Source organism: Hyaena hyaena, unplaced genomic scaffold (assembly GCF_003009895.1).
Source record: "Hyaena hyaena isolate Hyena2069 unplaced genomic scaffold, ASM300989v1 scaffold_18, whole genome shotgun sequence".
Classification (NCBI taxonomy): domain Eukaryota; kingdom Metazoa; phylum Chordata; class Mammalia; order Carnivora; family Hyaenidae; genus Hyaena; species Hyaena hyaena.
The window spans coordinates 1485891-1500085 of NW_024080649.1; the positions used below are offsets into that span (position 1 = coordinate 1485891).

Here is a 14195-nt window from a genome sequence, read left to right on the forward strand (position 1 = left end):
GGCTCCAGGCTCTGAGCTGCCAGCACAGAGCCCAACGCGGGGCCCAAACCCACGAACTGTGAGATCATGACCTGACCCAAAGTCGGACATTTAACTGACTGAGCCACCCAGGCGCCCCAAGAGAGAGAGAATATTAAGCAGGTTTCACGCTCCTGTGGTGCCTGACACAGGGCTCATTCCTGTGACCCTGAGACTGTGACTTGAGCCAAAATCAAATTGTATGCTTAACTAACTGAACTACTCAGGTGCTCCTAAATATTGTTTTTTGAGTAATCTCTGTACCCAACATAGGGCTTGAACCCATAACCCCAAAATCAAGAGTCACATGCTCTACCAACTGAACCATCCAGGCACCCTATGAACAACTTAAAAAAAAAAATTATGTGCTTAATTTTTCAGATTTCTCTAAATAAGCTACTATATTTTGATATAATCTTTAAAAAAATGTATTCTGAAAATAAATGTAAACCCCTTTCTAGTGGTGTTGTCCTCAAAAAGGTTTGATAAAACCTAGAAAGCATAGTTGACTCCAGCAAGGAGAGAGGCAGAGAATTGGGCAGTTGGGTAAGTGGAAGTGTGTTCTCCGTGTGTTGTGTGGCTAAGAGAAACTGAGTAGAAGCATAACCAAGTCCCTAGAGGAAGAGAAGAAATGGATCAGAACTACTAAAGGGGTAACCCAGCTAGCAGAGCACAGTCCTTATGGACTGGGAAGAGAGACCTGGTCCGGCATGTTAGGTTAGTTACTGATTCAGAGGAGAGACTCCCTTCAGATTCCCTTCCCATGGACCATGTTAGGTAAAGTGATCCCATTGCTTGAGGGGATGCATTGAGTTTTCTCAGCAGTGTTTGGGAGAGGCTGAGGCCTTGCTACTTTGTGCCTGATTTTTCTCTGTAAAAACAAACTGCTACTTTAAGACCCCTAATAGAGGCTGATGTTCAGTAACCTTATGCCATGTGGTTTTTTCACAGTTAGAGAATACTCTGTCAGCTCAGCTCCCTGGCAACACAATTGGTTTCAATTTGTACTCCTTTGTACCATTTCTTTTTCTACCTGGTTTATAATTACAGTGATTTCTTTCAGGTTAGACTTGGTTATTTACAAGCAAGTTATTTACAAGTTACTCATTTATATTTAAAAGTTCTCAAATTCAAGGTGGAGAGGGGATAAATTTTTCTGTTCTTCATTGTTGTGTGCTTCACAACCCAACAGAACTTAGACATTGTTTCTCTTCCACTAGTTTTACCATTGAAGATATCTAAATAGCTGATGTTATGTAGTGATTGTCTGGCAGGGTCAGCATTAGCATTTATGGGTTATGAATTTTTTGTACTTTGATATTTTTCCCAAGAATGTTGCTAAGGTAGATGGGCCTCTTCTGTTCCCTAATGCCAGCATTTGGAATTACCCCATCCCATCCTTGTTGGGGTACTAATTTGGGGACATTATTGGCCTGAAAATTCTCTCTTAAAATATCTGAAGAACGATGGTATAAATAGTGCTACTCAAACTTTAGTGTACGAAACCATGTGGAGATCTGTTAAGTTGCAAATTCTGATTCTGTGGGTCAAGTGGAGAACCTGAAGATGTGCCTGGCTGGCTCAGGTGGAAGGAAGGACATGTGACTCTTAATCTCAACATTGTGAATTCGATCTCCACATTGGGTTGTAGACATTACTTACTTACTTACTTACTTACTTACTTACATAAACAAACAAACTTGAAAAAATAAAATAGGTAGTAACTCCTTGAATGCAGGACCAGGCCTTACCCATTCCACTGTAATCTTTGTATTCCCTTACAGGTGGTCCTGACTGTCAGCATGGGCGCAGTGTTAAAGTGCCCAGACAGAACTGGAGAAATGTGTCTGTAATAGAAGTAGCAATAGCTTTGTATGAGACTAGGGCAAGAATACAAAATACTTTAATTTTTAATTAACCTTGTTTCTGTGGGTTTTATCAAGTCATATTGTTGTTATGAATTAGATGATTGTTCAGACACATTTTATTGTTGGGTATCTGGGTACTTTGAATATTCACAAGACTTCAGAGCCAGAAACTATGAATTTGCTGATTTTTTCCCTTTTTTTTTTTTTAATGTTCAGTTAACAGTTGAGTACTTACCAATTGAGGCATAGTGCTAAAGAGTAAAAACTACTTGTTATACATGGTCCCTGTCCTCAAGGAGTTCGTGGTCTTATAGAGGAGAGAGGTACAGTGAATGTCAAGTTGATAGTATGACACAGGAGGTAGTGTTGTGTAGACAGTAAAGACCATAAGAGTGTGGATCCAAGGTCTGATTCTGGCTCCAAAAAAAACCAGTGAGAAAACATTATGACATGGAATATTTTCTAAAGTAGAATTTAGCAAAAATAGCAAGGCCCTCTGCCAGTGTTTTTATTAATAGATACAGGAAATGTATAAGATTTAAACTAGATTTCTTAATAATTCTTTAGTATCAGATATCCAGAGTTGGAAAAAAAATTCCCAGACTTGAATCTAAGTGTCTTATGTCATTTTTTTTTAAATCATTTGTTTGTTTGAATCAGGATCCAAAGAAGATCCATATGTTGTGATTGATTGCTGTGTTTCTGTTTTTGTTTTGTTTTGTTTTGATTGCTGTATTTCTTAAATCTTTTATGTCTGTCGGGGTTTCTAAACTTCCCCTCAGTACTATTGACATTTGTGGACCAGTAATTCTTTCTTGTGGAGGGCTGAACCTGTGCATAGCAGGATATTTATTAGCACCTCTGACCTCTACTCCTAGATGCTAGTAGCATACCCACCCGGTAGTGACAACTAAAAATGTCTCCAGACCTTGACAGATGTCCCCTGGGGTCAAAGTCATCAGTGGTTGAGAACCACTGATGGGTAAACTCTCCCTTTATCCTTCCCATTTTTTGTGTTGGTGATTTATTTGTAGTCTGTGGCCATACCCTGAACACGCCCAATCTTGTCTGGGGATTTATTTGTAGAAGAAACTGGCTGGTTACACCTGCAGTTTCCTTCAGTCTGGATTTCACTGATTTCATCCCAGTAGTGTAATTTAACATACTTTCACCAGTTTCCTGTAAATTGGTGGTTGGATCCTAGAGGCTTGATTAGTTTTAGAATTTTTGTTTTGTTTATTTTTTTAAATAGTTTATTGTCAGGTTGGTTTCCATATAATTCGTTTTGTTTATTAACAAGACTGCTTCATAGGTAGGTGGTGGATCCATCAGAAGGCACATAATATGTTTTGTCTTTTTGTAATATTAACAACCATTGATTTCCTAATTCACTTGCCAAGAGTCATTTTGTTTTAAAATGTATTTTCATTTAGACAAACTTTATTTTAAATAACACTCTGTGAAATAAATAAATAACAATCTGTGTTCTCCCTTAATAAAGGAAGGGGAAATGGAAGGTGAGGCGGTTGAAGCCATTGTGGAAGAGTCTGAAACTTTCATTAAAGGAAAGGAAAGAAAGACTTACCAGCGACGCCGGGAAGGTGGCCAGGAAGAGGATACTTGCCATCTGCCCCAGAACCAGACTGATGGGGGTGAGGTGGTCCAGGATGTCAATAACAGTGTACAGATGGTAATGATGGAACAGCTGGATCCTACCCTTCTTCAGATGAAGACTGAAGTAATGGAGGGTACAGTTGCTCCAGAAGCAGAGGCTGCTGTGGACGACACCCAGATCATAACCTTGCAGGTTGTAAATATGGAGGAACAGCCCATAAACATAGGAGAGCTTCAGCTTGTCCAAGTACCTGTTCCCGTGACTGTACCTGTTGCTACCACTTCAGTAGAAGAACTTCAGGGGGCTTATGAGAATGAAGTATCTAAAGAGGGTCTTGCAGAAAGCGAACCCATGATATGTCACACCTTACCTTTGCCCGAAGGGTTTCAGGTGGTGAAAGTAGGGGCCAATGGAGAGGTGGAGACGCTAGAGCAAGGGGAACTTCCACCTCAGGAAGATCCTAGTTGGCAAAAAGACCCAGATTATCAGCCGCCAGCCAAAAAAACAAAGAAAACCAAAAAGAGCAAACTGCGTTACACAGAGGAGGGCAAAGATGTGGATGTGTCTGTCTACGATTTTGAGGAAGAGCAGCAGGAGGGTCTGCTATCAGAGGTTAATGCAGAGAAAGTGGTTGGTAACATGAAGCCTCCAAAACCAACAAAAATTAAAAAGAAAGGTAAAATAAGTTTATCCATTAATCTCTCATAAAACCATTTTGGGATAGAGCATATAACACGGTGTATGCAAATTATTTTAAAGTATATGGATTTATTTATTTTTTTTTTTTAGATCATGAGGTGGGTACCAATCCTTTTAGCGAGTCTAAAAGAAGTTTTCCAAATTGACTGCTTTTTAAGTCTTGAATACAAAGAAGTAAATCTATTAGCAGTATGAAATAATTATGACTTAATATGACTTAAATTGAATTTAGTTTTAAAAAGCTAATGAAATTTATTTGTAGAAATTTAACATTAGGATTAAACTTTTAACACTTTGGAACCCTGGAACAAGTTAAGTGTTTTATTTTGCACATAGGTGTAAAGAAGACATTCCAGTGTGAGCTTTGCAGTTACACATGTCCGCGGCGTTCAAATTTGGATCGTCACATGAAAAGTCACACTGATGAGAGACCACACAAGTGCCATCTCTGTGGCAGGGCATTCAGAACAGTCACCCTCCTGAGGAATCATCTTAACACACATACAGGTGCTGGATATGAATATTGGGGACTACAGCATAGCAAAAGTTAAAACTTGGGTTTTAAGTATCATCCAAACTGGTTCCATTGGGAAATTAAAGAACAACAACTTTTGTTCTTTCTTAAGCTGGTTTGTTTGTTTGTTTTAAGTGCTTGTTTATTTTAAAGAGAGAGAGACAGAGCATGAGTGAGAGAGGAGCAGAAAAGGAAGGGAAAGACAGATTCTGAAACAGGCTCCAGGCTCTGAGCTGTCAGCACAGAGCCCAACTCAGGGGTTGAACTCCTGAGTCATGAGATCGTGACCTGAGCCAAAGTCAGACACTCAACCGAGCCAGCCAGGCACCCCATTTAATTTATTTAGTATGCTGTTTTGTAATCCTGATTTGTTATAAGCAGATGAATTTCTGGGCAAATGTAAAGAAGATTTAGTGGAAAATAATCCAAATTATGTAAGGGTGGTGATCCAGAAAAAGCTTATCTGTGGTAGTTAACCTGTAGTATTTCCTGAAGGACCTCACCATTGTATTGCTAAGGTTTTAACATCAGTGACAAAGAATGATCCTGAAAATTTCCAGGCAACAATTGCCAAACACTATAAGGACAAACGTTAGAAATAGTAACAAAATCCTACCTTTGTAAAAACCATGGTTTCTGGTTGTTTTGCCACAAGAAAGGTAAGTAATTCAGAATTTCAGAATGGAAAGTTAAAGGCATTATTCTAGCAATTCAAACATTTATTCATTTGTGCTCCATACATACTTTAATATTCTAATATTAGCTTTGTGTTGGCTATGGTCAGGTCCCAAGCATCATTAAAGTTGGAGGGACTGTGTCCTGGAGCTCTCTTTATTTAGGGTCTTTTCTGGGCCCTTTGCTCTTTCAGTATTGGCATTTGGCTACAAGCGCTAATAGAAACTTCTCTCATGCAGTTCTTCATGCAGAGTAGATTTCCTCTCCTGATTGTCCACCTAATGTGGCTCTTATGTTTGATTGATGTACTGGTTTTTTGCTGAGTATGATCAAGTTGAGTTTGGCCTGGAAGCAGTATGCTGTGCACAAGTATGTTTTTTGCTAATATGACCTGGTCGCTTTTCACTGTTCCCCTGCTTTCTACTCAGACACTTGATGATATAATTTATTTAGTAGTTTGAAGACACTGTAAAAGTGCATATGACTAGATAAAAGCATATGGCCCCACAGTAGGACTTCCTAAAATGAGAGTGTTTGATGTAGCACTGTGTGTCATGGTCTAGTCCTCAGCTTTGAAAATAAGAGTGTGGTCTGTCTGGTTGCTCAGAGCTAATTTCGCAGGACTAATTCATTCGAATCAAATCCTCAAGGGTCAGATACATACCAGAAAATCAGTTTACAGTGACATACACCTTTTCATTTTCTTAATGCAGTTGTAGTGCATTCTAGGGGACACTGTTACCTATGTTGAGATGATGTAGCAATTAACTTGTAGCAGGTGACTTGGTGAGCACAGACCCTGAGCAGAGGGACATAAGCAGCCAGGTGGTGCAACCCAATAAAAATCTCTGTTGCACAGCAATGTCTACTTCTCTAATTGCTATGCTTATGTCTGCCAGTGGCAGGCCTCTTTCTGTTCCCTAGATAGTACTAGGTAGACATTAGAAATTCTTGGTTTTCAGTTCACTTTTTCCTAACAGAAATAGATCCTGCTTTCCTTCTCTCCTTAATTATTGTTTTACTTACCTATCTGTGCTCCAGACTATATTTTTCATAGAAAGAACTCTATCTTTCACTCCTATATCCTTAGGGGTACTAAAGAAGCAAACTGAGCACATGAACATTCATTGGAATTTCTTCATTACTGTCATACTTTAATCACACTTCCTTCTTGTGAGTTCTCTCAGTGTCAGAATCATTTCTGCAGGTGGGTAGTCCTGTTCATTACATTGTGATTCTTCCTAATTCCGTTCTTAGGGGTAGTCTTCCTTTGGTTTGGTGTTTGGGGTTACCTTGTCACCCCTTACCTGCAGTGCACAATTACAAATGGTTTCTAGTTTTTGAGTAGCGGTCTATGAAAACAGCACTGTGTTCTGCTGTCAGTTTATCTCTTAATTGTCATTATTACCTGGGCATATTTCCAATGCTATATTTAGAATATAAAGTGACTAGAGAAGATCCATTAAGGTAATTAACCAGTTACGGGGCTACTACGTGAGAACATATTAAAAAAGCAAGACTCTTCATTTAAAAAAAAAAAAAAAGTAAGGGGTGCCTGGGTGGCTCAGTCAGTTAAGCATCTAACTTAATTTCAGCTCAGGTCATGATCTCACAGTTCATGAGATCAAGCTCCATGTCAGGTCCTGTGCTGAGAGCATGGAGCCTGGTTGGGATTCTCTCCCCTGTCTCTCTGCTCCTCCCTGGCCCATTCACACACATACACTCTCTGTCTCTCTCAAAAATAAATAAACATTAAAAAAAATTTTTTTTTAATGTAAGATTCCTTTAATAAAACAGAAAAGGAAAAAATGTAGAGTATTTATTAGTTTGTGAAAATGTTGAAATATTCCATGAATTGACATTCAGATCAAGTATTATTAGACATGGATGTTTGAAAGTGATCTGTTTTGGAGTGTCTGGCTGACTCAGTCAGGAGAGCATGCGACTCTTGGTCTTGGGTTGTGAGTTGAAGCCTCATGTTGGGGCATAGAGCCTCCCTCCCCTCAAAAAAAATAATGATGGGTTTAATCACATAAAAGGCAGTACTACTTTTTAAAGCCTCTGATAAATTTCTAGATTTATGAAAACAAATTTGTATAGCAAACAAGCTATTACATTTATGGGGGGGGGTTTTGTTTGTTTTTCTAGGAAAAAAGTGTCAGAATATGCACAGCCCAGTGGCCCTAATACAGTCATCATACAGTAAGATTTGATGTGCAAAGGAATCTTGGGCCAAATAACTATTAATTCTGTGGCCTGTACTTGACAAAACATTGAAGTTGATTGATTGATTGATTGATGTTTGTTTACTTTTGACAGAGCACAGGCAGGGGAGGGGCAGAGAAAGATAGAGACACAGAATCCAAAGCAGGCTCCAAGCTGTCAGCACAGAGCATGATACGAGGCTCGAACTCACTAGCCATGAAATCATGACCTGAGCCCAGGTCAGACACTCAGCTGACTGAGCCACTCAGGTTCCCCAGAACATTGCAGTTTAAAAGATGTTTTATATGTTTTACTAAGTGTTGAAGCAGACTTGTGTTGGGGCGCCTGGGTGGCTCGGTCGTTTAAGCTTCCCGACTTTGGCTCCGGTCATAATCTCACAGTTCATGGGTTCGAGCCCCGTGTCAGGCTCTATGCTGACCGCTAGCTCAGAGCCTGGAGCCTGTTTCAGATTCTGTGTCTCTCTCTCAGAAATTAAAAAATAAATAAATATTTTGAGACAGACTTGTGTTTCTATTAGCTTTTGATCCATAGTGATCAGATTTGTAAACTAGGGATAAAAAAGACTTTCTATTCAAAACATCAGTCATGTGGGTAATTGAGAGAAACTAATTGCTTGGCACCTGTTTCCAGTATTCTGGGGTTACTTTTAGAAAGTCTGCCAGGCCCTCCCATAGCTTTTGAAGCTACTCTCAGGCTAGCACAAGGTTGTTGAAATGACCAGAGTTCATCGTGCAGTTTTTTGTCACATGTTGAACCGTCATTAACTGTGTCTGTGATCTTGTCTTCCTTTTATAACTCACTTTCTCTAGGTACTCGTCCTCACAAGTGCCCAGACTGTGACATGGCCTTTGTGACTAGTGGAGAATTGGTGCGGCATCGTCGTTATAAACACACTCATGAGAAGCCATTTAAGTGTTCCATGTGCGATTACGCCAGTGTAGAAGTGAGTGTTCAGTTCCTTGTTGGTTCCTGTCTTACAACCATGATTCCAGTATGAGGATAAAAACTAACCAAATTGGGGGGCCTGGGTGGCTCAGTTGGTTGAGCAAACAACTTTGGCTCAGGTCATGATCTCATGGTTCATGAGTTTGAGCCCCACATCAGGTTCCATGCTGACGGCTTGGAGCCTGCTGACGGCTTGGAGCCTGCTGACGGCTTGGAGCCTGCTGACGGCTTGGAGCCTGCTGACGGCTTGGAGCCTGGGGCCTACTTCAGTTTCTGTGTCTCCTTCTCTCTCTGCCCCTCTTCTGCTTGTACTCTGTCTCTCTCTCAAAAATAAAGATTATATTAAAAAAAAAAAAAAAACTAACCAAATTGACTTAAGCTGAGATAGAAAATCTTACTAGATTATTAACACTCCCACTCCCCTTCCCTGGCACCAACAACAAAAAACTGTCATGAGTGTGAAAGTTAATACCATTTTTTAAAAAAGCACTAGTTCCACATGTTATTACAGGTGAGTTCTATCAAATATCAAAGAAAGAAATAACTGTACCCAGAGCATTTAAAAATAGAAAATTTTATCTCCTTTACTATTTGAGGCTCTACTGTTACCAAAACTGGGTAAGAATGCTACCAAAAACAAGTGTATTTTTTTCTCACAGAAAAATTAAATTACTAAGTAAAATTGTTAACCAAACTTAGTAATATATTTTTAAAATGAGTGATTATTAAATAGAGTATATCTAAAATGCCAGGATAGTTGAACATTAAAAAATCACTGGTTTGTACTACATTGAAAGAAAGGTTAAAGAAAAACCATATGATCATTTCTGTACATGACTGAAAAACTAAAATTCGGTATTTATTACCATTTAAAGCCCTAGCAAGTTGGGGCGCCTGAGTGGCTCATTCGGTTGAGTGTCTGACTTCAGCTCAGGTCATGATCTCACGCTTCGTGGGTTCGAGCCCCGCATTGGGCTCTGTGCTGACAGCTAGTTGAGAGCCTGGAGCCTGTTTTGGATACTGTGTCTCCCTCTCTCTCTGACCCTCCCCTTCTCGTGCTGTCTCTCTCTCAGAAATAAATAAAACATTAAAAACAATTTTTAGGTAAAGTTCTAGCAAGTTAAGAGTAGAAGAAATTAGCTTTACTATAAAGAATGTATACCAGAAACCTGTAGTCTGTCTATCCCAGTTAACTCTGAAACATTGGGAGTAGTCCCATTAAAATCTGGAACAAAGCATCTCTTGTTACCATTACTATTTCAAAATTGTGTTGGAAATCTCAGCTAAATAAGAAATGAATTATAGATGGAAAAATAAATGTTACTTGTTGCAGACATACCTGCTTAGAACATCTTAAGAGTATCAGCTGAAAAACTTAAAGCCATAAGAGTCCGTTTGGATGGCCAGATATACGACAAACACACAGAAGTCAGTAACTTTATATGATCGATAGTAGGAAACAGGTTTACATTCTAATAGCAATAAAATTATTTAGGGATAGGGGCGCCTGGGTGGCTCAGTCAGTTGAGTGTTCGACTTCGGCTCAGGTCATGATCTCACAGTTTGTGGGTTTGAGCCCCACGTCAGGCTCTGCTGAGAGCTCAGAGCCTGGAACCTGTTTCGAATTCTGTGTCTCCCTCTCTCTCTGCCCCTCCCCCACTCATGCTGTGTTTCTGTCTCAATAAAAATAAACATTAAAAAAAATAGGGATAAACTGAAAAACAAAAAAAATCTGATACCTATGTATCTGGAAGGAAATTGATCTGTAAATAAGCGTAGATTATTTGAACTACTAAGGAAAATTTCAAACCTATACAAAAGTGGAAACATATAGAAATAGATAAAATAGGATAATACATCCCCATGAATCTACCACCCAGCTCAAATAGTTCTATAATAATCAATCTTGATTCATCTATGCCCCATCCATTTGTTTACCCTCTTCCTTTGGGTTATGATAAGGATCTGAGAGAGAAAGGTTACAAGTAATGAGGAAAAAATATTGTATTTTAGACTTTTTCTGTATTTTGAGCTTCAGTGCCCAAAAGGTAAGTTGTGCCTAACCCACAGCACTTAAATTACAATCACTGTTAACAGAAGTAAGAAGTTGAATTGGTTTTGTGTTTCAGGTCAGCAAATTAAAACGTCACATTCGCTCTCATACTGGAGAGCGTCCGTTCCAATGCAGCTTGTGCAGTTACGCCAGCAGGGACACATACAAGCTGAAGAGGCACATGAGAACCCATTCAGGTAGGACATCTTCCCTTGTATTTAATGAGCTGCTTTTCAGTGGATTCCATGAGACCCTGTGAACCACCTCACGCCCCTGTTTACCCACATGGGAGCTAGCATGAAAGTAATGAAATTGACAAATGCTTTTCTGGAATCTCTTCTGAATTCGTTGTTCTGAGTATACATTGGAGAATGGAAAATTTCACTATTAGAAGTCTGGAGAGAATATCTAATCCAGCTCATTCAGTTTTCCCAGTACTATCTTTTTCTAAAAAAGAAAATCTTGGGGCACCTGGGTGGCTCAGTCAGTTAAGCATCCCGACTTCAACTCAGGTCATGATCTCACGGTTTGTGGGTTCGAGCCCCACATCGGGCTCTGTGCTGACAGTAGCTCAGAGCCTGGAGCCTGCTTCAGATTCTGTCTCCCTCTCTCTCTGACCCTCCCTTGCTCATGCTGCCTTTCTCTCTCTCTCAGAAATAAATAAAACATTTAAAATAACATAAAAGAAAAAAATCCTGTAGGGGCGCCTGGCTGGCTCAGGTGGTAGGTAGAGCACATGATTCTTGATCTCAGGGTTGTGAGTTTGAGAGAGATAATTTAAGGGAAAAAAAAAAATGAAAACTTGTAGATCTACCTGTAGTCCATCTCCTGCCTCCCAAAGGCAAGCCTTGTTGTAGGAACTGCTCTCTTTCTTGTGTGAATGACTCCAGTGGAGCTGGCAGAGCAGGGGCGGTGGCTGCAATTTAGAACTTTTCTACTCTCAAGACAGGTATAAGCCATGCAGTGGGCCTGAGCCCTCTGGGTAACACCCAAAGATTCTCTGTAGCTTAGCTTTACTGGCTCCTGAATTACTCCCTCATTAAATGGTAGTATTCATTTCATCTAATTTGTTCGTTCTGTATTTCCTTTTAAGGGGAAAAACCTTATGAATGTTATATTTGTCATGCTCGGTTTACCCAAAGTGGTACCATGAAGATGCACATTTTACAGAAGCACACAGAAAATGTGGCCAAATTTCACTGTCCCCACTGTGACACTGTCATAGCCCGAAAAAGTGATTTGGGTAAGTAAATGAAAAAATATTTTTGAGGATTTGTGAAAATATGAAGATCATAAATAACTTCCTTTTCTGACTCATATAAGTTTTGTGTATGTGAATGGCGTGCCACGTAATAAAAGCCATTGCTGGGGCTGCTCAGTGGCTCAGTCAGTTAAGCATCTTAACAGCTCAGGTTGTGATCTCATGGTTTGGGAGTTCCAGCCCTGCATCAAGCTCTGCACTGATGGTAGGTGTATTGCTCCTTTACTTTATTCTTATAAATGTTTTTATGTTTAGGTAAATTGCTATACTTTACAAAATGTCTTTTACTTTAACTTTTTTTTTTTTTTTTTTTTTTTGAGAGAGAGAGAGAGACCAAGCGTGAGTGGGGGAGGGGTAGAGAGAGAGTGAGACACAGAGTACAAGCAGGCTCTGGTCTCTGAGCTGTCAGCACAGAGCCCAAAAACGGGGCTCAAACCCAGGAACTGTGAGATCATGACCTGAGCCAAAATCGGACACTTAACTGATTGAGCCACCCAGGTGCCCCAGCTTTGTTTTACTTTTTAATTTATTTGATCTTCACAACAACCGTATGAAGTCAACAAGGCATATGTATTTTAGCTTCATAGGTGATGAACCTGACGCTCCAGTGGGTGGCTTGACCAGAGCTACACAACACAACTTATATAATGGCAAGCTGGGCTTGAGTCCTCTTAAGAGCCTTTAGTTCCACTGAGGAACATAGAAGTACCTAGGTCATATTAGGAGCATACTGAGCCACAACATAAATATGTCCTATCGTTCTGCAGCATTGGTTTTACTCACAAGATTTTATGTAAAAGTTATGTAATTTATCTGATGTCTTAAATCATTTTTATATTAATATGACCATACTGAGCAAAATGCAGGCTAGCTCACATTTTTTCAAGGTATAAGATGTTTAATTAATTTTTTTAACATCTAACATTCATTTTTAAGATGAAACCACAAGTTTGAAGCAGAAGACTTTGGGCTCCACATAAGACCGATAGGTCCTATGTTCATCCTACTCTGCTGTTAAGAGGACTTTGTTAGAAAGATTTAAGAGGCACTGTCCTCTGATAAATGGGACTGATAAATGATACTGTTCTTGTGGTACAGAAACCAAAATCTGAATTAATAATATCTCATGGCAATGTGTGTGAACTACTAGGTCGCTGTCTGGATTATTAAAAAAAATTTTTTTTAATGTTTATTTTTGAGAGAGAGAGAGATCTAGCAAGTATGAGTTGGGGAGGGGCAAAGAGAAAGACCCAGAATCTGAAGTAGGCCCCAGACTCTGAACTGTCAGCACAGACCCCGAAATGGGGCTCAAACCCAGGAACTGTGAGATCATGACCTGAGCCGAAGTCAGACGCTTCACAAACTGAGCCATCCAGGCGCCCCTGGGTTATTCAATTTTTTAAAATTATTCACTTTTATGATATCAGTAAACACCTTGGATATTTTATATTTGCATGATACCCCTTAGGCTCTATATAATTGCCTAGGGTCTGTCAAATAATAGTTATTTCTCAAAACCAGTCCCAAAGAAGTTTGTGTTCCCTCTTCAAAGCAGGCTTGATTTCACCCTAATATGCCATAATTAAAATTTATTACTTTGTGGGACACCTTAGGTGGCTCAGTTGGTTAAGCATCTGACTCTTGATTTTGGCTCAGGTCATGATCTCATAGTCTATGAATTCAAGCCCTGTGTCAGGCTCTGCACTGACAGTGTGGAGCCTGCTTGGAATTCTCTCTCTGTCTCTCTCTCTCTCTCTCTTTTTCTCTCTCTCTCTCAAAATAAATAAATAAACTTAAAATTTGTTTTAAAGATTAAGAGAAAAGGAAAAGTCTTAGGGTGCCTGGGTGGCTCAGTTTGGTTAAGTGTCTGATTCTTGATTTTGGCTCAGGTGATGTTCCCACAGTCATGGGATTGAGCCCCACGTTTTGAAGCCCGCTTGGGATCCTGTCTCCCTCTTTCTCCTTTGCCCCCTCCCCTATTCACACCCTCTCTCACTCAAAGTAAATAAACATTGGAAAGGAAAAGAAAAGGTTTTCCTTGTCTAGGTTTGATTTTTTTTTTTTTTTTATAATCTCTAATTTTTCCTGTTAAAACATAATTTGGGGGCACCTGGGTGACTCAGTCGTTTAAGCATCTGACTTTGGCTCAGGTCATGATCTCACTGGTTTGTGGGTTTGAGCCCCATGTGCTGACAGCTCGGAGCCTGTTTCGGATTCTCTGTCTTCTTCTCTGACTCTCCCCCAGTTGCACTCTGTGTGTCTGTCTCTAAAATAAACAAACATTTAAAATTTCTTTTAACATAATTTGGAAATTTTTGTAC

The 14195-nt window shown here is 39.7% G+C and overlaps 1 protein-coding gene across 3 annotated transcripts in view; it reads left to right on the top strand.

Moving 5' to 3' along the window:
- The window catches only part of CTCF (CCCTC-binding factor), a 48009-nt gene that overhangs the window by 23674 nt on the left and 10140 nt on the right, over nucleotides 1-14195 (top strand). For all 3 annotated transcript variants that reach the window (XM_039222048.1, XM_039222060.1, XM_039222054.1), the window contains 5 exons: nucleotides 3388-4177; nucleotides 4537-4707; nucleotides 8425-8558; nucleotides 10690-10810; nucleotides 11707-11856. In XM_039222048.1, the coding sequence (XP_039077979.1) occupies nucleotides 3397-4177; nucleotides 4537-4707; nucleotides 8425-8558; nucleotides 10690-10810; nucleotides 11707-11856 (1357 nt within the window). In that variant the 5' untranslated portion in view covers nucleotides 3388-3396. The remainder of the gene's footprint in view (nucleotides 1-3387; nucleotides 4178-4536; nucleotides 4708-8424; nucleotides 8559-10689; nucleotides 10811-11706; nucleotides 11857-14195) is intronic.